General features: G+C 36.1%; 5 protein-coding genes and 1 non-coding gene across 9 annotated transcripts; 4 read left to right on the forward strand and 2 right to left on the reverse strand.

Moving 5' to 3' along the window:
* Positions 1 to 6,187: 6,187 nt before the first annotated feature.
* Positions 6,188 to 9,224, forward strand: CM3 (chorismate mutase 3). The gene is made up of 6 exons (XM_008223327.3): positions 6,188 to 6,455; positions 7,362 to 7,584; positions 7,724 to 7,810; positions 7,949 to 8,092; positions 8,587 to 8,679; positions 8,796 to 9,224. The coding sequence occupies exons 1-6, from the start codon at positions 6,265 to 6,267 to the stop codon at positions 9,030 to 9,032; spliced, it is 975 nt and encodes a 324-aa protein (XP_008221549.2). The 5' UTR covers positions 6,188 to 6,264; the 3' UTR covers positions 9,033 to 9,224.
* Positions 9,225 to 9,516: 292 nt separating this feature from the next.
* LOC103321518 (DUF538 family protein (Protein of unknown function, DUF538)) lies at positions 9,517 to 11,017 on the forward strand. The gene is made up of 3 exons (XM_008223328.3): positions 9,517 to 9,854; positions 10,212 to 10,266; positions 10,443 to 11,017. Exons 1-3 carry the CDS (start codon positions 9,753 to 9,755, stop codon positions 10,820 to 10,822), a joined length of 537 nt encoding a protein of 178 aa, XP_008221550.2. The 5' UTR covers positions 9,517 to 9,752; the 3' UTR covers positions 10,823 to 11,017.
* Positions 11,018 to 11,037: 20 nt separating this feature from the next.
* RRG (sporulation protein (DUF155)) lies at positions 11,038 to 14,351 on the reverse strand. Its single transcript, XM_008223329.3, has 7 exons — positions 13,992 to 14,351; positions 13,508 to 13,619; positions 12,737 to 12,896; positions 12,393 to 12,541; positions 12,061 to 12,212; positions 11,582 to 11,696; positions 11,038 to 11,347 (listed from the first exon to the last, which is right to left on the reverse strand). Exons 1-7 carry the CDS (start codon positions 14,270 to 14,272, stop codon positions 11,207 to 11,209), a joined length of 1,110 nt encoding a protein of 369 aa, XP_008221551.1. The 5' UTR covers positions 14,273 to 14,351; the 3' UTR covers positions 11,038 to 11,206.
* Positions 14,352 to 14,540: 189 nt separating this feature from the next.
* Positions 14,541 to 16,575, forward strand: MINE1 (homolog of bacterial MinE 1). Its single transcript, XM_008223330.3, has 2 exons — positions 14,541 to 14,743; positions 15,835 to 16,575. The coding sequence occupies exons 1-2, from the start codon at positions 14,657 to 14,659 to the stop codon at positions 16,417 to 16,419; spliced, it is 672 nt and encodes a 223-aa protein (XP_008221552.1). The 5' UTR covers positions 14,541 to 14,656; the 3' UTR covers positions 16,420 to 16,575.
* Positions 16,576 to 17,838: 1,263 nt separating this feature from the next.
* Positions 17,839 to 17,910, reverse strand: TRNAW-CCA (transfer RNA tryptophan (anticodon CCA)). The gene has a single exon. It is a non-coding gene; the product is annotated as a tRNA-Trp (tRNA).
* A 59-nt stretch (positions 17,911 to 17,969) lies between these two features.
* LOC103321677 (Transducin/WD40 repeat-like superfamily protein) lies at positions 17,970 to 20,870 on the forward strand. Of its 4 annotated transcripts, none has more exons than XM_089047619.1 (10): positions 17,970 to 18,308; positions 18,389 to 18,519; positions 18,709 to 18,791; positions 19,079 to 19,352; positions 19,511 to 19,583; positions 19,712 to 19,792; positions 19,867 to 19,948; positions 20,102 to 20,202; positions 20,293 to 20,397; positions 20,536 to 20,870. In XM_089047619.1, exons 2-9 carry the CDS (start codon positions 18,504 to 18,506, stop codon positions 20,375 to 20,377), a joined length of 795 nt encoding a protein of 264 aa, XP_088903745.1. In that variant the 5' UTR covers positions 17,970 to 18,308; positions 18,389 to 18,503; the 3' UTR covers positions 20,378 to 20,397; positions 20,536 to 20,870. The 4 variants fall into 4 exon arrangements, with proteins under 4 accessions (XP_088903745.1, XP_088903744.1, XP_016647440.2 ...); XM_089047618.1 differs by having other exon boundaries at positions 17,970 to 18,301; XM_016791954.2 differs by having other exon boundaries at positions 17,973 to 18,301; positions 19,101 to 19,352; positions 20,293 to 20,411.
* The last annotated feature ends 182 nt before the right edge of the window (positions 20,871 to 21,052 follow it).

Genomic DNA, 21,052 nt, shown 5'->3' on the forward strand with positions numbered 1-21,052 from the left:
GCTCTGTGCTTGTACAAGCAGGGGCCGAGCCACAATGGGACTAGTGTGGTCCTGGGTCCCCACTCAAGTTTTTTTAATATATTTTGAAAGTAATATATTGTTATGTATTTATATATGTATATTATTTCAAATATTTTACGTTTTGATATGTACCTACATGTATTGTGGCAAACTTATTAAGGCACAAGAAGGTAGTTCAAATTGAGTCATTGCTCAACTGGTGGTGGTGCACTCCAGGTGTACAGATTACCTTATTTCCATTTTCAACATTTAAGTAAATGTCTTTGTCCTTTTACTTTAATTTATTTTTATATTACTCAATTTACTTAAGTTTACAATGTAAATAATGAAGTACCCCCTATTTGGATTCAAATAAAAATACTAGAAAATTAAATTCCCACCAAATCAAAATATGAAAAATCGATTTTAGTGTAAAATACAATTTATGCTAAAATTGATGGCTCATTAAGTCAATATATACTTCATACTAAAATCCCATAAAATCAAGTTTTCTTATTTGATGTGTAAGGAATAAAAGCCGCCAAAAATTATTTTGAGAAAATGATTATTCCAAAAAATCATTTTTCATACTTAGTCAATATTTTTTTCATATATGATATGAATGTATGAAGGGGCCTAAGGTTGTTTTTAATTTGGGAAATTTTGATTTTTTTTTCTTTCTATTGGGTTTAATGGGGGAAAAAGCTCTAAAGATATTTGTTAAATCGCTACTCTTTGTCTATCTCTTACCATTTTTATTGCTTAGAATGTCTTTGTTTATCCTCTTATCGAGAACAATTATGATTGCAACCAATAAGCAATATAATACTTGACATATGTGATATATATACACTATTTTTTGTATGTATTGTGAGTTCGAATTTTTGATTATTTATAATACAAATTTATAATTTGTAAGAGGTCCCCACACACATGAAATCCAGCCACTGTGTACAAGTGGTTCCGGTTGGGGTCGAATCGCTACGTATGCATTTTTCGGGACGGTGGCACTGGCAGGGTTTAAATTTGCAATATTATGAGTTGAGTATATAAGATTGGGTTGGAAGATAGTAGCTTGGTTGACAAGTATGGGAAGAACAATTTGCTGCTCAAAGAACATCTACCCTTCATAAAATAAAAAAAATGGTTGGCCAACTAAGATTATGGACATTTACTTGAAGGAACAAAATGTCAAACTTGAAATTTGACTGAGTTTGTGACTGGTAGTGGGTTTGTGCTTAATTTTTTATTGTATACCAAATCAGCATCTTATGATCCTCCAGATTTCTTAATGCAACCTATTCAAAGTTGAAGTTGTTTATAGCTATTTAAAATCTTTGTTTCCCCGCATTTTTAAAAATTATTTTCTACTTATTTCTTTAAGCCAATTTATGTGCTAATTATTTGATCGTAGCTGGTCGAATAAAACCTAAAATTATTACTTTAACACCATGTGATGTTTTTGATATATTTATTTATTCTTTCATCAAATGTGATGTACTGGTTTAGCGCTGCGATAAGATTAGCATGTGAAAGATTTGAAAGCCAGTGTGTTGTTTGGAATGTTAGATAAGGTAATTTGAAGTCAGTTCTTTTTCCAACAAATAGAGGAGAACACCACTAGTTTAGTTGTAGCTGTTCAGTATGCGAATATTTTTTAAGATTACGTTTTTGTTCATGTGTCTTATCTTCGGACATTGGATAGTATTGGATGGTTATATAATGTATTGTATACTTTGGGCTCGTTTGGTACGCTGTATTAGACTTTAGATATGAATAAATAGTTCATGTCAGGTGTTTGGTATCAGCTTGTATTATTTAATTACCTCAATATTTTAAACGGGTTGAGCTTTTAATACTCTCCTTACCTGACTAATTAATACAACCCACACATATCGGTTTAGATAATACACGCTTAATTATACGGTTAGGGAAAAAAAAACACGTGTTCTACGAGAAAAATCAGACGCTATTTTCATCTTTTTCTCCTTAGGGTTTTCCTCTGCTATCTTCTCCACAAATTATTCTCTTCACTATTCTCCAATTATCCATCTCTCACTCTCGTTGCACACTTGCACTTGAATTAAACTCTATCCCACTACTCCCACAAGAGAAATCCTCAATCCAGTGGTTAGTTTCGCTATTCTCAATGCCAAGAAAAACCTCAGTTTCAACCAAATCATCAAACCTCAAATGCCCCTGAAAACTATCATCAAAATCAAATTTGGGAATCAATATCACGCATACAGCATGAATAACAACACTCGACCTTATTTTTCAGCTCAATGATTTTTCTAACTCTTTCGTCAACCTGATGCCTTTCAGCTAAAACCATGGCTTCTCTCTGTTCCGCATTTGAATAGAAAAGGTCTGAATTTACTCCAATATGATTCTTCTTGCTTCTTCTCTCTTCTTTAAATATTTCATCTTTTATTACATTTTTGTGGAAATTAGGTTATGAATTTTTCCTTTTTGAAATTTTTCTTAATCGAATGTTTTCTTTATATGTGATTGTGGGAACCGAATTAAATCAGACTCTAGGTCAAATAATTCCTTCCATTTGGGGATTATTTGACATAATTGGGAATTACTCAACCTAATTGGGAGTTACTCAATTTAATTGGGAGTCACCCAATTAAATTGAAAGTTATCTATTAAATAGAGAATTGATTTGATTCCTACCACAATTCCCAATTAAATGAGTAGTTACCTAATCAAATTAGGAATTGATTTAATACCTATCACAATTAGGAATTTGATTTACCATAATAAATCAAATCCCTAATTAATCAAATCAATTCCAAATCGGGGATGAATAATTCCTTTCCATTTACGGAATTATTCCTCTGAAACCATAGCCTCAAAGACCACTATAAAAAGATGATCACACACAAGGGTTGAGGTACGTTTGAAATCTCTGCTAAAACTCTGCTGAAAATTCCTCTCACAAACCCTGGCCACCTCCTTTCCCTCTCTCTTTTACATAAGGTTCCGGCCGCTCGGTTTACACAATAAACGTATCTTCGCACCCTATTAGCTATTGTTTTCCATACGATTCAATTGAATTAATTTAGGCATCGGAGGGCCTTTTGGCCAATACCCCCCGAGTGTGGCCCTCTTATTTGTTCTATTTTGCAGGAGAAAGAGGCGGCAAAGAAGAAAGGGGAATCTTTCCAATCAAATATTCTCGTGGGGAAATTTGCTCTCACAGTGATATAGTGATTTGACGTTGTCCATAACAACATCAAACACTGTATAACTTAGTCAAACCATTTATCTGGAACAACACCAAACGCTTTATAATATTATGGATAAACAGTCAGTACTCTCCAAAACAGATTAATACTATTCGACAGAAATTAGTCAGTACAGTTCGACGTACCAAACGAGCCAAGTATTTTGTTTTGGAAAAAGCATATTTTCCAACAAAAAAAATATATATATATATCTCAAGTTCTTTTCTGGCTAGAAATAATCTTAAGTTTATCATTTAATGAATTTTGTAAAATGATAAAATTGTATTCATTATTTATGAAATACGGTACATGAGTATTTTTAGTGTGGTAATTATTGTTTACCACCATAATTGTGAATATTAAGTAGGTTCTTTGTTCCCTGTGTTTGTATCAGGCCACGAATCTTTTTTAAGATTATGTTTTTTTGTTCATGTTTTTCATGTTTGGGTATCAAATAGTATTGGATGCTTCACTGTTATCTAATGTATGGTGCTTATTTTGTCTTGGATAAACCATTCCAACAAAAAGAATCTCAAGTTTTTTTTATTACCAAAAATAATCTCAAGTTTATCATTTTAAGTAATTTTGCACAAGAGTAATGCTACACTTACCACATTTATATCACACATTTTCATACCACCTTATGTGGCAGATGAAGTGGACAATCACATCAATTAAAAAGTGTGGTAAGACTAGTATTATTCTTAAATTAATTTTAATTGATGTGTTGTCCACCTCATCTGCCACATAAGGTGGTATGAGAATGTGGTATATAAATGTGGTAAGAGTAGTATTATTCTTTGTACAATGATAATTGTGAATATTAAGTAGGTTCTTTGATCCTCATGATTGCATTAGAACGTGAACATTTTTTAAGATTATGCTATTGTTTATGGCTCTCACGTTAATTTTCGAATGATTTAATCCTATATGTTGTATATTCTTATGGTGCTTCTATTTTTGAATTAAGCATCTTTTCCAACAAAAAGAAGCTCCAGTTTTTTTTTTTTTTTGTGCTAATGTGGGGGGTTTTTTTTTTTGTTGGTTCCAACAACTCTAGGTGGATGTGGGCCATTATAAAGAGAGAGTGAAGTTGCCTCTTTGCCTGGGTTCAAGAACTAGACCCCAAAATACTCCGAAAGAATGGTGATTCTTAAGGAATACTTTGGTTTTCCTCACCAAGCAGATAATGATTGTCGTGAACTAAGATTTTGGCTTGGATTGAGTGGCTTGTGGAGTGGGAGCTAAGTCTCCGTGAGTTTAGCAAGAGCGTCTGCTTGAGTTGAAACAAGGTTTTGGTTGAAGGCTATTTTAGGGCTTGAAATGGTTTCTAATTTCTGGGAGAAGAAGATGATAGTTTCTGGGGGTAAAAGGAGAGGATGAAGGATTAAGCTTGAGTGGTTCCAGCAGTGGGTGTATGGCTTGCTCACTGTGTCTTGTTGTTGTTGGGTTAACTATTTCCCCATTTTATGGGCGCTAAAGCTCAAACACTTCTCAAGCGATCAATGAATGAGCGATTAAGTCTTTGGCAAAAGTTGGTGAGACAATGAATTTGTTTATGATGTTCGAATGTGGTTTCAGGTGACAAAAGGTAAGAAGTTGGGGGTTGGATAATAAGTGCGGGAAACGCTGGTAGCATAGACCATGGATTTAGTGCTGGAAGGTAGGAAATTGTTGGTCAGATAATAAAGGCTGGAAGAAGATACGCTCTCTGCTTACCTACTCAATAGGCTTAATAGAAATGGACTTGGGTTTTGGTGCTCCCAAGCAGCCCAAAACCTCTATTTCTTGAACATTTTGATGGGCCTCATCGATCCTTATAACTATCCACACCACAACCCGCTCAGCAAGTTCCATGCATGTATGTGGCTTGAGCCCACTTAAACTTGTCGAGTGGTTTAGCATAGGATAATGTATTATTTGCTTGGTATGACATGTACACTATTTATATATTTATTGAATGGATAAATTTCCAAAATACAACTTGGATTAATGCATGACCAACATTATATGTTATATTGGGATTTAAATATTCTTGGGTTTCTCATGACATTTTGGCCTCAACAGCCAGAAATAATCTCAAGTTTATCATTTAAGTAATTTTGTAAAATGATAATTGTGAATATTAAGTATTCTTTGTTCCTCATGATTGCATTAGAATGTGAACATTTTATGCTATTGTTTATGGCTCTCACGTTAATTTTCGAATGATTTTATCCTATTACGGTGCTTCTATTTTTGAATTAAGCATCTTTTCCAACAAAAAGAATATCAAGTTTTTTTTTGGTGCCAAAAATAATCTCAAGTTTATCGTTGAAGTAATTTTGTAAAATGATAATTGTGAATATTAAGTAGGTTCTTTGTTCCTCGTGATTGCATTAGAACGTGAACATTTTACGCTATTGTTTATGGCTCTCACGTTAATTTTCGAATGATTTTATCATATTAGGGTGCTTCTATTTTTGAATTAAGCATCTTTTCCAACAAAAAGAATTTCAAAATTTTTTTTTTGCCAGAAATAATCTCAAGTTTATCATTTTAAGTAATTTTTGTAAAATGATACTTGTGAATATTAAGTAGGTTCTTTGTTCCTCGTGATTGTGTTAGAACGTGAATATTTTTTTTAAGATTACACTATTGTTTATGACTCTCATAGTAATTTTCGAATGATTTTATTCTACCCATTGTATATTCTTATGGTGCTTTTATTTTTGAATTAAGCGTCTTTTCCAAGAAAAGAGAAGAAGTAGGTTTTTAGCATAATTGTGAAAATTACGCATATGACCAAATTACGCATGATTATGTGGCAGTGTCAAATTTGACCAAATTAGTTCTACAATTTTTATTTTTATTTTTCGCACGTGTGCAATCACATGGGTTTCAAAATAGCGGTGGTGTAAGTAAGCACGGGGGTGCAATTAGATGGACTATAAATAAAACGTTCGATCGCATACGTAATACGTTAATCTTCTCCCTCTCTTTCACTCCCAAATCAAATCAAGCCAGTAAAATCACCACCACCACCGCCATGGATGCCCAGCTGCTAAAAGCTTCAATGCTTAGCCCTTCAGCCCCCAACACCTCAAGATCTTCAAGACCCACTCCCCATTTGGTCTCCCACACCATTTTTAAGACCACCAACAATGTCTTTCGATCCAACCCCGGGAGAAAACCGTACCATCCTCTCCGAGTTTCTTCTTCTCCAACCTCTCCCATCAGGTACAGTCTTATACACTGAATTTTGAGTACCAGTATGTTCATCTACATTGATTAGGCTCATTTTTCATTGTTGTTGTTGTGAGAAATGTATGCTTGTTTGTGAAAGAGAGTAGATTGGGATTTGATTTCATATACCCTGCAAGTACACTTGTTTGCCAGGAGGGTTTCTGTATGATCTACTTGCCAAGGAAGGTTTTTTTTTTTTTTTTTTTTTTGGGGTTATAATGTGCACTCGATTAGGAAATTTACAGCACAGTTTTGGAACAGAATACCATTAGGATTTTACCAATCTAGTTCAATCTTAGATAGCTTTCAAATGGTGGTTAGTTTATATTTTTGAGTATTTTCTGGTGAATCAGTCAAAGTTTTGCCACAATCAGTGTATTTATTAGAGAACTCTACTCCTGGCATGGTAGCTTTTCCGGAACCAGGATATACATTGCAAAGCAACCTGTTAAGGCTACCAATGTAGTCCAACAGTTATTTATGATTTTGCCTGCTAGAAAGCCCAATCTTGGTTTTTTCTAGCAGTGGATTAAATTATTTAATTATGATCAGCTAACTCATTTGATACTTTTCATTTGTCGGGACTCAGGTGAGTTGGTTTTGTTATTTGTTTGTACTTGCAAATGGATTACTTTATTATTATGCTTGCGATCGAACGAGAAAATCAAGCTACTGTTACAAATAAAATAACTTGGGTATTCCAGCCAAATGCTGCATATGTTATAAACTCATGTTACGTTTATCCAGGCAACCATAAATTTATCCATGGCATACTTAAGAAATCATAACTAGTTCATATGCGCAGAACAATGACTAGGTATCATGAGGGTTATGTTGTCTCATTTGACTGGCCATTTTTGACAGGCTAACCTCTAATATTGCATATTCTATTTCATATAGATATTCAAGGAAGAAAAGGGTGGATGAGAGTGAAAGTTTAACTCTAGACAGTATAAGACACTCTTTAATTCGACAAGAGGATAGCATAATATTTAGCCTTTTGGAGAGGGCTCAGTATTGTTATAATGCAGACACATATGACCATGATGCCATATCGGCAGAAGGATTTCGTGGGTCGCTCGTTGAGTTTATGGTCTGGGAAACTGAAAAGCTCCATGCGCAGGTAATCGAAAAGAGATTAAAAAGATTAGTATAACTACTACAATCCTATTGTTAATGAATGCTAAGCACTACACCCGAAGAAGGGAGCCCCTGTCATAATGTCAGAAATTTTGTTAATTGATTTTCATTGTGCAAGCCAGGTTGGCAGATACACGAGCCCAGATGAGCATCCTTTCTTCCAAGCATATTTACCTGAGCCAATGCTTCCCCCTTTGCAGTACCCACAGGTATATTGCTAATATACAGAATCTGGTACTTACCTATGTTAATGTGATCTATAAATTCAAAGTTCTCATCTAGAAAATTTGAAGGTACTTTTCATTGATGTTATTGCTGAGTGTGGTCTTTTTCTGATGTGCAACTAGGTTCTGCATCCTTGTGCCGCTTCAATTAATATAAACAATAAGCTTTGGAATATGTATTTTAGAAACCTTCTTCCCAGATTAGTCAAAGCTGGAGATGATGGTAATTGTGGATCAGCTGCTGTTTGTGACACACTTTGTTTGCAGGTAAGCCATTCAGCTACTCTTAACGGAATTGTGTAGATCTTCATGATTCTCAGTTCTTTAAATTTAATTTTTAAACACAAGATACGATAAAAACTAGCTAAACACACATATAATATAGTTTAGGAAGTTAAGTGTCGCATTGTAATAGTTGAGAGGCTTGTTTTTATTTGTTCTCTGTTTTCGTCTCTTTTGTCTGTGGCGTCTGGCCTGGGCGGGCCTTCTAGTTGGCATTTTGTTTGTATTGGCTTTGGTGCCTTTTGGCCTTTATTGAAATGTTTCTTCAGACCAAAAAGAAGAAAAAGTGTTACATTAGAAGGTTCAGGGGGTATTAGTGAGTTTTCTCCTTGCTGCAGCCTTCCTCTCTGAATTTTCAGTCAATATGCATATATTTGCAATGCTCCCTATATAAGGAATTTGCCCTTATTGGTGTCAGAGTCTACATCAATCATTTTTAACCTAAAAATCCTTCCACTGTTCGATGTTTGTCACAACAGGCACTGTCGAAGAGAATCCACTATGGTAAATTTGTTGCAGAGGCCAAATTTCTTCAATCCCCTGCTGAATATGAGATTGCCATTAGACCACAAGTAAAGATCCTTCATCTCATTGATGTGCCCTGATTTCATGCCTTGCTTGATGATTTATAATGCCACATTTTAATGCTTTTTGTTTTCTTTGTTGTGGTGGTATGTGGTTGTTGCAGGATAGGACTCAATTGATGGCCTTGCTGACATTCGAAACAGTGGAAGAGGCGATCCAAAAGAGAGTAGAGATGAAGACCAAAACTTATGCCCAAGAATTAAAAATCCACCAAGAGGAAGATGAAGCAAGTCCTGTATACAAAATCAAGCCACATTTAGTTGCTAGTCTGTATCGCGATTGGATCATGCCTCTGACAAAGGAAGTTCAGGTTGAATACCTATTGAGAAGATTGGATTAAAAATGAAAAAGAAAAAGAAAAAGAAAAAAATTAAGTTACACAGCCATCTTGTTTTTTAGAGTTCCACCCCTGGTGGGATTTTATAATTTATTGCGGATCTGAAGGACTTGTAATTGTTATGAGTGAACTTGTCATTCTTATCTTTGAGAAACTCAGCTTACATGAAAGATTTGTCAACCAATTTTTTCCAAATTAGGGTTTAAAGGATTCTTCCTGCATGTATGTCCAAAGGTCGTGGCCACTGGTCACTGACTGTGGCCTGGAAATTACGCGACCTTTGACCCCACCATGTGCAGAGCAACTTTAGCATCCAAAGGGGTAGCAAAATATGTGACTTGTAGTTGAATAGTTTTTACCTTTATTTATTTATTTGTAAATAAAGTACTAAACTTTTCTTTAGTAAAAACATAAGAAAACATACTGAGGGAAATTTTGAACCTTTTTTTTTGTCTCTTCTTTCTCGGTTCTCTCTGAGGGAAAGTTTGAAACTTTGAATTGAAGCGATAAAAACTGTAAAAATCGGCGGCCGACTGACGAGGCAGCATGACTTTACTCTCTCGCTATAAATTCGTCTTTTGTTGATAATTGGGAGGGCGCATGTTTGTCTCCATTCTCCTCCCGCTTCAGACTTGACGAGAGCGATTACTTTATACACTCATCACTGCTTGCTTACTCACCACCAGTGTACTCATTAGAGAGAGAGAGAGAGAGAGAGAGAGAATGGAGAGAGCTCTAACAAAAGTGAACAGCTTAAAAGTTGGAAGCTTGTGGATCTCAAAGAAGGCTAAGGAAGAGTTATCTAACATCTCTGACGACCTCACTGTAAGTACAGATTTTGTGCCCTTTTTGCTTTTCCTTTGTGTAATGTGGCTTGGATGAAGTTTGCCCAGTTCATGATTTTCTGCTAATTTTGCTTTCCTTGTGTGTAATTACGGGTGGATGAGATCTGATCTGTTAGGTTTTTGGCTGAGAAAAAGTGAGTTGGAGGATGGGTTTTGGATGAATATGAGAATAGAGGAATGGGGGTGGATGATTTAGGATTTTTTAACGATTTCCAGTTTCCCTGGTTCATTCATGATGACTTTTGTCTCTGGAAAACAATCGCTTGTAAAACGAAACATGGGGTAACCAAATTGAGATTTTGTGCATTCTTCTTAATTAGTATGTTTGTTGGTGCAGACTTTCTCAAACACTGTCGAGGAGAAGGCAAAATGGGTTTTCAACAAACTAAAAGGTGTGGAACAATATCTACCATAGTATCATTAGTATGCCTAAATGCAGACCAGGCAATATTTTGAACTTGCAGCATATTATTATCACTTGTCAAATTCATTTCGTGTTAAACCAACAGCATTCTTTCTTGTTTATTGATCAAAAGATAGTTTCTCTTCCTTGTTGGTTCACCTACAGGAAAGCCACCAAAAAGCTTACCAGATCTCCTTCGAGAGTACAACTTGCCGCCGGGGCTCTTTCCGCAGAACATAACCTGTTATGAGTTTACTGAATCAAACGCCAAGCTGGTAGTGTATTTGCCCTCTCCATGTGAAGTTAGCTTCAAGGATTCTTCTGTTATACGGTATGCAACCCGGGTAAAGGCAATTCTTCTCAGGGGAAAGCTCACAGGGATAGAGGGAATGAAGACCAAGGTTGTAGTATGGGTTAAGGTCACTTGTGTGGCACTCGAAAGTTCCAAGTCCGATAAGGTGTGGATTACAGCCGGCGTTAAGAAGTCAAGACCCAAAGATGCCTATATAACACCCCGTGACTCTGTTCGAGTAGAAGAATTCTAAGCTTTTAGAGTAAAATGTAATGGGAAGATGATCTGAATTCTTGCTAGCTTCATACTTAATTGGCATTGGCATTTATATAGCCGCTTCTTGTTTGATTGCTTAAAATGCAGAGGATTGTTATGTGGTTATCTCACAATTTGGCCGTTGGATAAATATTATTGGGATCGATGATGCAATTGCGTCTTTTGCACTTGATGCACATTGTGTTTTAGACATTTTATACAGTAAAACTCAATTTTATATTGAAACTAGTAATTCAATTAGGAGTGAATCAGAGAATTTTTGACAGTTTGAAAGAATATTCATAAAAATTCACTTTTCTTTGTCGACAAAATTTTCTATATAGGCTTTGGCTGCTGCAACTTTTCTCATCTACTTCTCAGATCACAAAGAAGCTGCAGTTGAATCACGAACAATCTCGTATAGTGATATAATGTTCTCTATACTCAATAGGAAGATGATGCACCATTCCAGAAGATCCGACTTTCTATTTTGAAGGACTTCTTGCAAGAAATGAATGTTGTGCTGCAAAGAAAGAGTGGTTTAGTTCAAAGAAAATATGAAATTATTCAAAGACAATATCTACACCTGCAAAATACAGTCTTACAACTTTCTATAAGTAACTTCTTGTCCATACGCTTTTCCAAGTAATATATCCTAATTATATCCTCTTTTCAGTCAACCTCTTATGAGACAGAAGTAAGTCTCCACGATTTAAGAACCAAGATGAATTTATAATGCTTACAAGGGAAAAAATACCTCTACAAATTTTAATTTGAAATCCAAGTTTCCAAAGCGTTGTGTAACTTCATACTCTTCCCGAAGGTACTCATGTATTTTAGCATATTTTGCATCCCTCCAAGCAATTTCTGATCTGATGGATAAGGAACAAAATTAATATGAGAAGCTGCAATGTGAAGTTGTGAACCAAGCTGATGTATTCAAGTAGTTGAAGCAATGTCAGATAAGAAAACATGTCAACTGATGAAATTATAAAATTTGGGTTTAAAACGATCTTAGCTCAGCCAAGTCCATAGTATATTTTCTGAATTTTCAAAATAAGTTGGTACCAAGATTTCTAATCCAGAACAGGGGAGAAGTTGAAATCAATGAGAAGAAGAAACATATTCAATTTCCAGGTCAGTAAGAAAACTAGATCATCATGTATACAGAAGGACCAACTCAAAATGCAAAAGAGTATCACTAAAAAATCCCAAGGACAGCTATAACAGTATTACCTCTCAAAAAGACCAACTTTAAGAATTACATCAGCTAGGTTTGAGTTAGCCTTCCCAACAAGTTGAAGGAGCTTCTTTTTATGCATTGTGAAAGTTCCAGTTTTCTCCATGCCACGATTTATATCTGCAAACTCTTCAACCATACCATCAACCTAGAGAGAGAGACCCACACAACCGCAGTGTGGGCAAGGAATAGAGAGATTTAGATTGTAATGATATAAGATACAAGGATCTCCAGAGAATTTGAAATGCCTGTGCTGGCTTAAGGAAAAAGTGAGATAGATACACAATGCAATCTTTTCGTATAAAATTGAATCCTGGATAAGAATTACCTGCGATACAAAATAATCTAAAGCAATGCTTTGACCAAGCACACTTCCAATAATGCGAATAGCATCAGTGTCCAAAGTTTTAAGAACTATGTAGTCTGGGCCACCCTGCATGTCCTCCTCCAGCTTTGGCTTCTCTCTTACCGCATAATCTAATGCAAGCACACACAAAGAGCCAAACAGTAAATTAATTATCATAATAATTCAAAATGTTTCAACCTTTTCCTTTTCAGAGTACATCAATATCTAGAAAAAAATTAGCATTTGATGATTCAGTGGAGTTGAACTTAAATAATGTGTAAGATCAAATCAAGAGCTCAAATGAAATAGAACTTAAAGAATTTTACCGTCTTTCCTCATCTCTGGAAGTAATCCAGAAGCATGCCTTATAACTATATCAAGGTAAGCTCCAACTTCATGGTCCTCAACATTAAACAGAACGGCAGATCCATACTGGAATACGACCATGTAACGACAGTAGCTCGGTTTTCCCCAGACTCCAAGTTCCTAAACGACAGCAGAACTGTCATATTAATTATACTCAATGCTGCTATTAGTTATTACCAAAAAAGAAAAGTAGACTTGTAGTCAATAGGACATCAATCAGTCATTCCATATGTACCATATCCCAGAAAGTATATGAAGAAAATAGCTTAGTCAACTATGCAAATTCAAGCATCAGTTTCGACACTAGAGACAATATGCTCATAGCAGTTGGTAAAAAGAGCTCCATAGGTTAGTACGAGGAGTGATCAAGGTTCCATTGGACCATCTGAATGACCACATACCTCTTCACAGGGGACAAAATAACAAATAAACAAAAAATATCTGATTGGCAAACTAGCCTGAGGAGACATGCAGTTTTAACTCTGTTCTGAATTATGGAAAAGGTATTCAAAATTGCTTAAAGCAAATTAGTATAAAATTCAGTTCAAATTTCCTCTTATTATTGCTCGAAAAAGAAAAATGAATGCATTGCACTGCCTCAATGCAAATTTAATGCCCCAAAAATCATTTCTTTATATATATATCATGAGGCAGAATAGTCTGAACAAGGAAATTTAGTTAGAAAAAGAACTTCAACCAAGCAAAGTATCTGATTAATAAAATCATCTTACAGCATTTTGTGAAGGGAAATCGCAAAATCTGAGGGCAATATAATTTGTTGAGCGAGAAGAAGGAGGAATGACATTGCTTAAATTCTCGGCTTGCATGCTCTTCAAATTGATACTGCGAAAACCATGAATCTGAGAAAGCCAAATCATAAAGAACACAGCCAGAACAACTGAGAAAATGAAAGAGAACAAAAAGTGGAAGCGCCCCAGTACAAAATTCGTGACAGACCCAAAAACGAAAATCAGAATCCCAGATCAAATATAAGAAAATGAAGAGCATAGAAGCATTAAAACAGTATCAAATAGTCAGAAAGTTGAAAACAACGGCTTAAATCAATGTTCTTTTAAGGAAAGTGATTAGCTTGAAGAAACCATATGAGCCTATATCAAACGAAAAACACATATGAAGATAGACCCACATAAATATATGTCGGAACAATCAAAACCCGCATGAAGATTCAGAGAAGTAAGAGCTATAATGGCTAACCTGGTACAAAGAAAGTAGGCTTTAACAGGAACTTTTTTGGTTTCCTCGTCTTCTTGAGCTTGGCTGTGGGCATAATAAGGAGGCTCAGAGTCATAATCATTGGTATCAATGGAAACCCGAGATGGGATTGCAGAGAAAGGTATTGAATTGACGAAGTGAAAGCAGAGGATGGGGCTTGAAGGACGTGAGAGATGGAAAGGAGGCTTCGCAGCTACAGAAGATTTGGAAGCTGTGGTGACTACGTGATTGAGGAGAAGAGAAGCGGCTCTCCACCTCCCCATTCACTGAAATTCAAGGTTTTGGAAGTTAATTTTACTGCCGTGTTTGCCGTTTCTTCGGTTTTTTAAAGTGGAGCAAAGTTTTGTTAGTTGTTGACTGCAGCTTGTCTTCTATTCTAACTTTGTTGTAAATACGACATCTCGTTTTATATGAAAATAAACGACGTGCAGTGTTTATTGCTCAACAACCTAAAACCCCCTTTATTTTTTTATTTTTTTATTTTTTTATTTTTTTATTTTTTTATTTTTTTTATTTTTTTATTTTTTTATTTTTTCAGAAACAAACCAGAACCCTTGAAATTGAAAGGCTGAAAGCCAGTCCCTTTGAGCAAACGGAAAGCGCGAGGAGTACAACGAGTGTCTGAGCAGAGAGACTGAAGACGAAATATGGCTGTTTTTGGTGATCTGAGGGTCTCAGCAACACTGGCTTCTCACACAACGCACTCTCTCCGGAGCTCTTTGCCCAATTCAAAGGTCTGAGTTTTTTTCTTGACCCTTTTCTTGCCAGTGTTAATTCTCATGTATTTTTGTCATTTTGTTTCTGATTTGAAGTGGGTTTCATGCATTTCGTCATATTTCGCTTTCTGGGCTGTTTGGTTCTCGGGAAAGCGTGAGAAATGAACTGAAACTTTGGTTGAGGTCAACTGTGCGATACCGATTCCCTCTTTCCCCTTGTAGACAACGTTTCCTTAGTTGGAAGACGGAGATGTTTAAGAATTGGGGTCTGCCATAGAACATAAGTTTGAATCATTGTTGCTAAACTACCAGTTATTTTTGAAGCTCAAGTTCACAGACAAAAAGAAGGTGAAATTCGGTAATTTATGCGCATTAACCTGAATTGTATTTCCCGCTGGACTGATATCTAAAAGGAAAATGCTGCGGTGGTAGAATGAAGGTCCTTGAAAGTATTGCTTGTATCTCATTTGACTCGGATTTCACTTAATATCGTCTGTCTTCTGAGTCTAGTCTCCAAGTCTTAAGGTCATGTAAAGCGGTAAACAAATGAATACACTCGCTTATTATTCACTGAAGGGTTTTTTTTATGTTTAAGTGGGATATGTCTAAATGGAGCACTCTTAGGTAAAACTGAAAGCAGATATGACATTGTGATTGTGGACTTCTTGTCATAGTCATCATCAAGCTGACCATGGTGTTCGTCAGATTAATACTTGCTTGTTTTCTTCCTTTGCTGTCATATTGGATTGGGTTTGTCATCCAGGTGATCGATTCTAGATTGCCTTTGAGTTATCCATTCAGCTATGGTGTCTAATTAAGATCTCCCCTGGTTTTTGTATCCACAGTTAAGTTTATTCTTCTAACTTAAGTTGAAGCAGAAATTGAAGTGTTTCATTTCTTTTGCAATGATCTGTATGGTTGCTCTGATGGTGCCCCTAACGTTTTTTCCTTATTCATGAAGGGAAAGAAATCCTCACTTTCATTTTAATATTGAGAACCCATCAAGTGAACTTGCTCCTAATTTTCAAATTTCATCAGATGGTTTAATTATTTATGCAAACGTCTTCCTCTGAGTCTGCTCAACTACCAAGTTTTGTTTTGTGTTATAGGTAGACTTTGCTAGCTTTTCAAATGGAGGATCTAGCATTTCTGACATTGCACTGAAGTGGCCCAGTATGTCATTTGATAGACGCAGTATTCGTCAACATTCCAAGCGATTGAGTGGAGATTTTCAACTCTCATCAAAGTCAAGCAGCCAAGATTCCGAGAGCTTCCTCCTTAATGCCATCAACATGAGTTTCTTGGACCGTTTAAACTTGGCTTGGAAAATAATGTTCCCGTCTCCAACAACTAGAAGGAGCTCTAATGCAAATATTGCCAAGCAGCGCTTGAAGATGATCCTCTTCTCTGACCGATGTGCAGTTAGTGATGAGGCTAAAAGGATGATTGTCAACAACATTGTGCATGCTCTATCAGATTTTGTTGAGATAGAATCACGAGACAAAGTTCAGCTGAGTGTGTCTGCTGATACAGATGTGGGAACCATTTACTCCGTCACGGTGCCTGTAAGACGAGTTAAGCCAGAATATCAGATTGGAGACGAGACTGGAACCATAACAAATATTGAGTACAAAGATACTGGAGAAAGTTCTGGTTCTGTTGATGTCAAGTTTGATTTCTTCATTCCTGACTGAAGGAACCCAATGAGTTTTAGGTTCAAGAAATAGGTTGTGTTTCTCTTTTAAATGTTGGGATTGGACCTTGTTCTTCTGTACATAAATGAAAAAATCTTGTAAGGCGATTAGAGATGTGTTTTTCATCTGTCGAATCGAATCCACGGTTTGGTTTTAGTTTTGGCTTTAATTAACTTTAGCAGTGTGTGGTTTTGTCTGTTAGTCAGCTTATCAAGTTCATGACAGATTTTGTGACTGGTATGATATCCAAGCCTGTTTTCTGTTGATAACATCAGCGGTCTTGACTCTTAAGCACAATCTTTAGGGAGCCTGTATATAAGGTGAGTATGCTTTTTGTGGGATTAGTTATTGGTATTGTCCAAAAGACCCGAAAATACAAATGGGCAAAAAGTCATTTTAGATTCCTGTGGTTTCAATTTCGTCACTTTTGTCCATGTGGTTTTAATTTGAACCAATTTAAGGACAATTCCCAAATTCTGATACTTATTGAGGGGCATTTCGGTCCAAACTTGCAGCACCTCCCCAACTACCGTACAGCCACCCAGCAGCCCCTCCAAAAACTAATCTCTGTTGTAAACCATCAACAAACAATGCTCCATTTGAATTTTTGTTGATAAAAATTATGGCCATCTATACATAAACATCAACTAACAAAATCATAATCGAGCGGGTCTTAGGATTACACAAGGTAGATACTTTTTTTTATCTTTTTTTTTTTCTAATAAAAACTCACAATTATAATCATAATCCATCTCATTTCTTCATAAGGGATGAAGGTAATCTCCAACCAAAAAAGAAAAACAAGGTAGCCGAAGCAAGTTTACTTCGGTCTTTTGTAAGTTTCATAAAAGTAGCCTTGGATTACAATAGCATCATCAATTGCAGCTCTTACTACACCTTGTGCTAATTCAACATAATCTCTATAAAAAAATTATTAATGAAGGTTGTATAATGGTACCTCTCTTTGTACACCTCCAAGGAGCATTGTTTGTTGTTAGTTGAGACAGTGGATTGTAAATGTTTACAACAGGGAGGAGTTTTTGGAGGGCTAGTGGCGGTGGAGGTGGTTGGGGAGGGGCTGCAAGTTTGGACCGAAATGCCCCTCAATAAGTATCAGAATTTGGGAATTGTTCTTAAATTGCATCAAATTGAAATCACATGGACAAAAGTGACGAAATCAAACTACGAAGACTTAGTAGTAAAAGTGGTAAACCACAGGGACCAAAAGTGACTTTTTGCCCTATTTAAGCAAAAACAAAACTCATTAATACCACGTTGATATTATTGGTCCATCAATGTAAACAAAAAAAATTATTGGTCCATCAATCATGATCTATCTCCAAAAAGAAAATAAAAACAAACAAAAAAACTCCAGAAATAATAATAATAACAACAAAAAAAAGGAAAACAAGCGGGGATTGAACCCGACGTGAATCGAACACGCAACCTTCTGATCTGGAGTCAGACGCGCTACCATTGCGCCACGGATCCACTTGTTGATTAGCTCATCACTAAATCTCTATTAAATCATTAAGTACTAATATGGCCTCAATTTAAATTCAGCAGATAATTATTCCTCATTGAGCGGGAACTTTTCAGGTTCTCTCTCCCTCCCAAATCTTCACTGGCCAAGTTCTAGGGTTTTCTGGAACCTAAAGAGGCTAATCGTCTCCCTTTCTCATTAATTCTGAAGAAATTACTGAGCTTTCTGTCCCCAATTCCATGTTCGTTCTCTGTTTCGATGCGTTGAGTAAGTTCGGTCTGTAAGTGCACCAAAATGAGCGGAGCTGCCTTGAAGTTCGAAAACCCGATCCGAGATGCAATTTCCAGAATTCGGTTCGCTCCGAAATCAGACAACCTCCTCATCTCTTCTTGGGACTCTGTGAGTGGTACTATACTTTTGGGCTCAACAATGTGGAGTTCATAGCACTTTTGGCTTTTCAATAATAAAAGTCGTTTCTTTGTGCAGAGCCTGAGATTGTACGACGTCGGAAACTCGGCACTCAGGTTAGAAGCTTCGTCGGAAGCTGCGCTCCTCGATTGTTGCTTCCAAAACGAGTCCGTCGCTTTTAGCGCTGGCTCTGATGGCTTCATTAGAAGGTATGCGATTGAAATGAACTTTAATCACATCCTTAATGTTGTAATTTGCAGTTTTAATTAAGGGGTAATAGTAATTTTCTGAGAGGCATTTAATCTTAAGCTGGTTCTAATGTCTGGGACTGTTCTGAGTTTCTTATGTTTTCTTCTAACATTTGAATTTTCTGGGATTTTGTGTTTCATGTGTTCAAGGTATGACTTGCATTCTGGAATTCATGATTCAATTGGAAATCATGATGACACATCAACATGTGTTGGATATTCTGATGAAACCTGTAAGCTACCAGTACTATTTCATTCTCATTGTTATTGGATTCTTATTTACCTTCTGAATATAGCCCTTAAACTTTACACAAGTGTTGGTTTCTGTTTTCAAATTTTCTGTAGATGCTAGGGAAAAAGTGAATTTACCTTTTTGTTAGGTGATAGAATTAACAAGGATAATGAAAGTTTTGATAGTATTTGTATAAAAATCTTTTGCATAAAATTTCATAAAGCTCGGGATTACCATAACTGCATTTCTAGCTTATTCTGTATAGTACTGAACATAATTGTTATCAAGTTTTCTCTTAAAATTGTTGTAGGCCAAGTAATCACTGCTGGTTTGGATAAGAAGATATTGTCATGGGACACACGTACGCCGAAGGGTATTGCATGTGTAAGAAATATGGATTCAGAGGTGATGTCCATGTCACTCTCAGGCTTTGATATGATGGTAGCTGTTGGAGCATCAATATATGTATATGATTTGCGCAGGCTAGAAAAACCATTTCAATCAAAAGATTCGCATATGGGTGTTCAGATTGTATGCGTTAGTTCAATTCCGTATGCTAAAGGTACTATCACAATACTTCGCGTAGCAGTAGCTCATTAGAACATCCTACCAAATGTTTGCTTGAATTAAATACTTTATATTGACTCTATGTCCACTTGTTGATTTAGCATTACAAATCACAACTTGTATTTTATAAAAGTCTTTGAATTGTCTTTGCAGGTTTTGCAGTTGGCTCAGTAGATGGACGTGTAGCATTGGAGATTTCCTGCCCATCGAATTCAGATGACATCAGGTCAATTCTCAGAGTCTATGTTATTATTAGCATTCCCAAGCCTGCCATGATATGCAATATTTATTCTTTTGGGCTTGAGTCACACTTTGTCATGAATTTTCTCACAGATGCTCTAACATTTGTCTCAGATATATGTTCCGGTGTCATCCAAAGTCAACTGACAGCAAATATCATCTGGTGTCGGTGAATGACATTGTATTCAATCCGATGTATGTGTAACTCTATCAGCTTTAACCAACTTCCATAATGAAAACTTACTTTTTATTTGATGTGTATGATCTAGCATCTACGGTGCCTTTGTTACTGGTGACAATGAGGGTTATGTTACTGCATGGGATGCTACAAGCAAAAGGAGGCTGTTTCAGGTATTTTTCAATAAATTTTCGTGGATTTTGCTTATTCTCCAATCAAAGTGAATGTATGTTGCCTTAATTGCTTGACATAGTTGATTTAATTGTTGAAGTGTGCTCAGGTCTTACTATTTTCTATTAGCTTCTGTAACCTCTACATATTTTCAGTTGCCTAGATACCCAAACAGTGTGGCATCCTTAGCGTACAATCACAGGGGACAACTTCTGGCTGTTGCATCAAGCTACACATATCAAGAAGCTAATGAAATGTTAGTAAATTTTGTACTGTGATTCACTTTTTCTGTGTCCTTTATTACTGTCAGCGTTCTATATTTCTCAAGTGTGATTCCATTTGTCAGAGAAGAGCCTCCTTTGGTATTCATACATGAAGTTGACAATGACAACATGAGATCTGTATCTGTTGGAAGTTCAAGCAGAAGATAATTGTACAGAGTCAGATGAAGGTAAAGATCTACAGGTACTCAATAGGTTGGATGCTGGTGTTTAATCTAGGATGAGCCAAACTCACTTCTGATATCTTGGACTACGGAATCAAAGCCTTTGGACTAACTAAATGTACTCGAAATTTGCCCAATTTTCAGGATCATGTGTAAAGTTATGATGCTCGTGGCGTCCTTGTATATTAAGTGTTGCCCTTCCTGAACATGGAGGAAATGCTGTACCCACCGAAATTGGATGAATAGTCAGCTGCAAAATCTAGAATTTTAGGAATTGCACCTGTTGTAGAATGGTGTTAACTTTTGTAACGTTCTTCTAGACAGAAACTACTTCCATGAGTTTTGCTCTACTGGTTGTATGAAGCATGCTTGTTTATTTGTTTGTATTAATGTGAACCTTCCACATAAGCCTGCAAATCTGTGAAGCCATTTGACTCAAGTTCTTTTTATTTTTTATATACAAGCGATATTGGGGAGAAGGCATTTGAACATAAGACCTTGAACGCAGAAGTAACTACTCGTAATCATTTAAGTTACAAGCTCCTTGCTTATTTAGCTTGAGCTGAGCAAAATTACTTCCTGTAAATTGATTATGGTATTCATAAGTTCATTTATGTTGTGAATTCAATAAGAATTATGTTTATTGAAGTCAAGAAAGTAT

This window comes from Prunus mume, linkage group LG2 (assembly GCF_029339155.1).
Source record: "Prunus mume cultivar Tortuosa linkage group LG2, ASM2933915v1, whole genome shotgun sequence".
NCBI lineage: Eukaryota > Viridiplantae > Streptophyta > Magnoliopsida > Rosales > Rosaceae > Prunus > Prunus mume.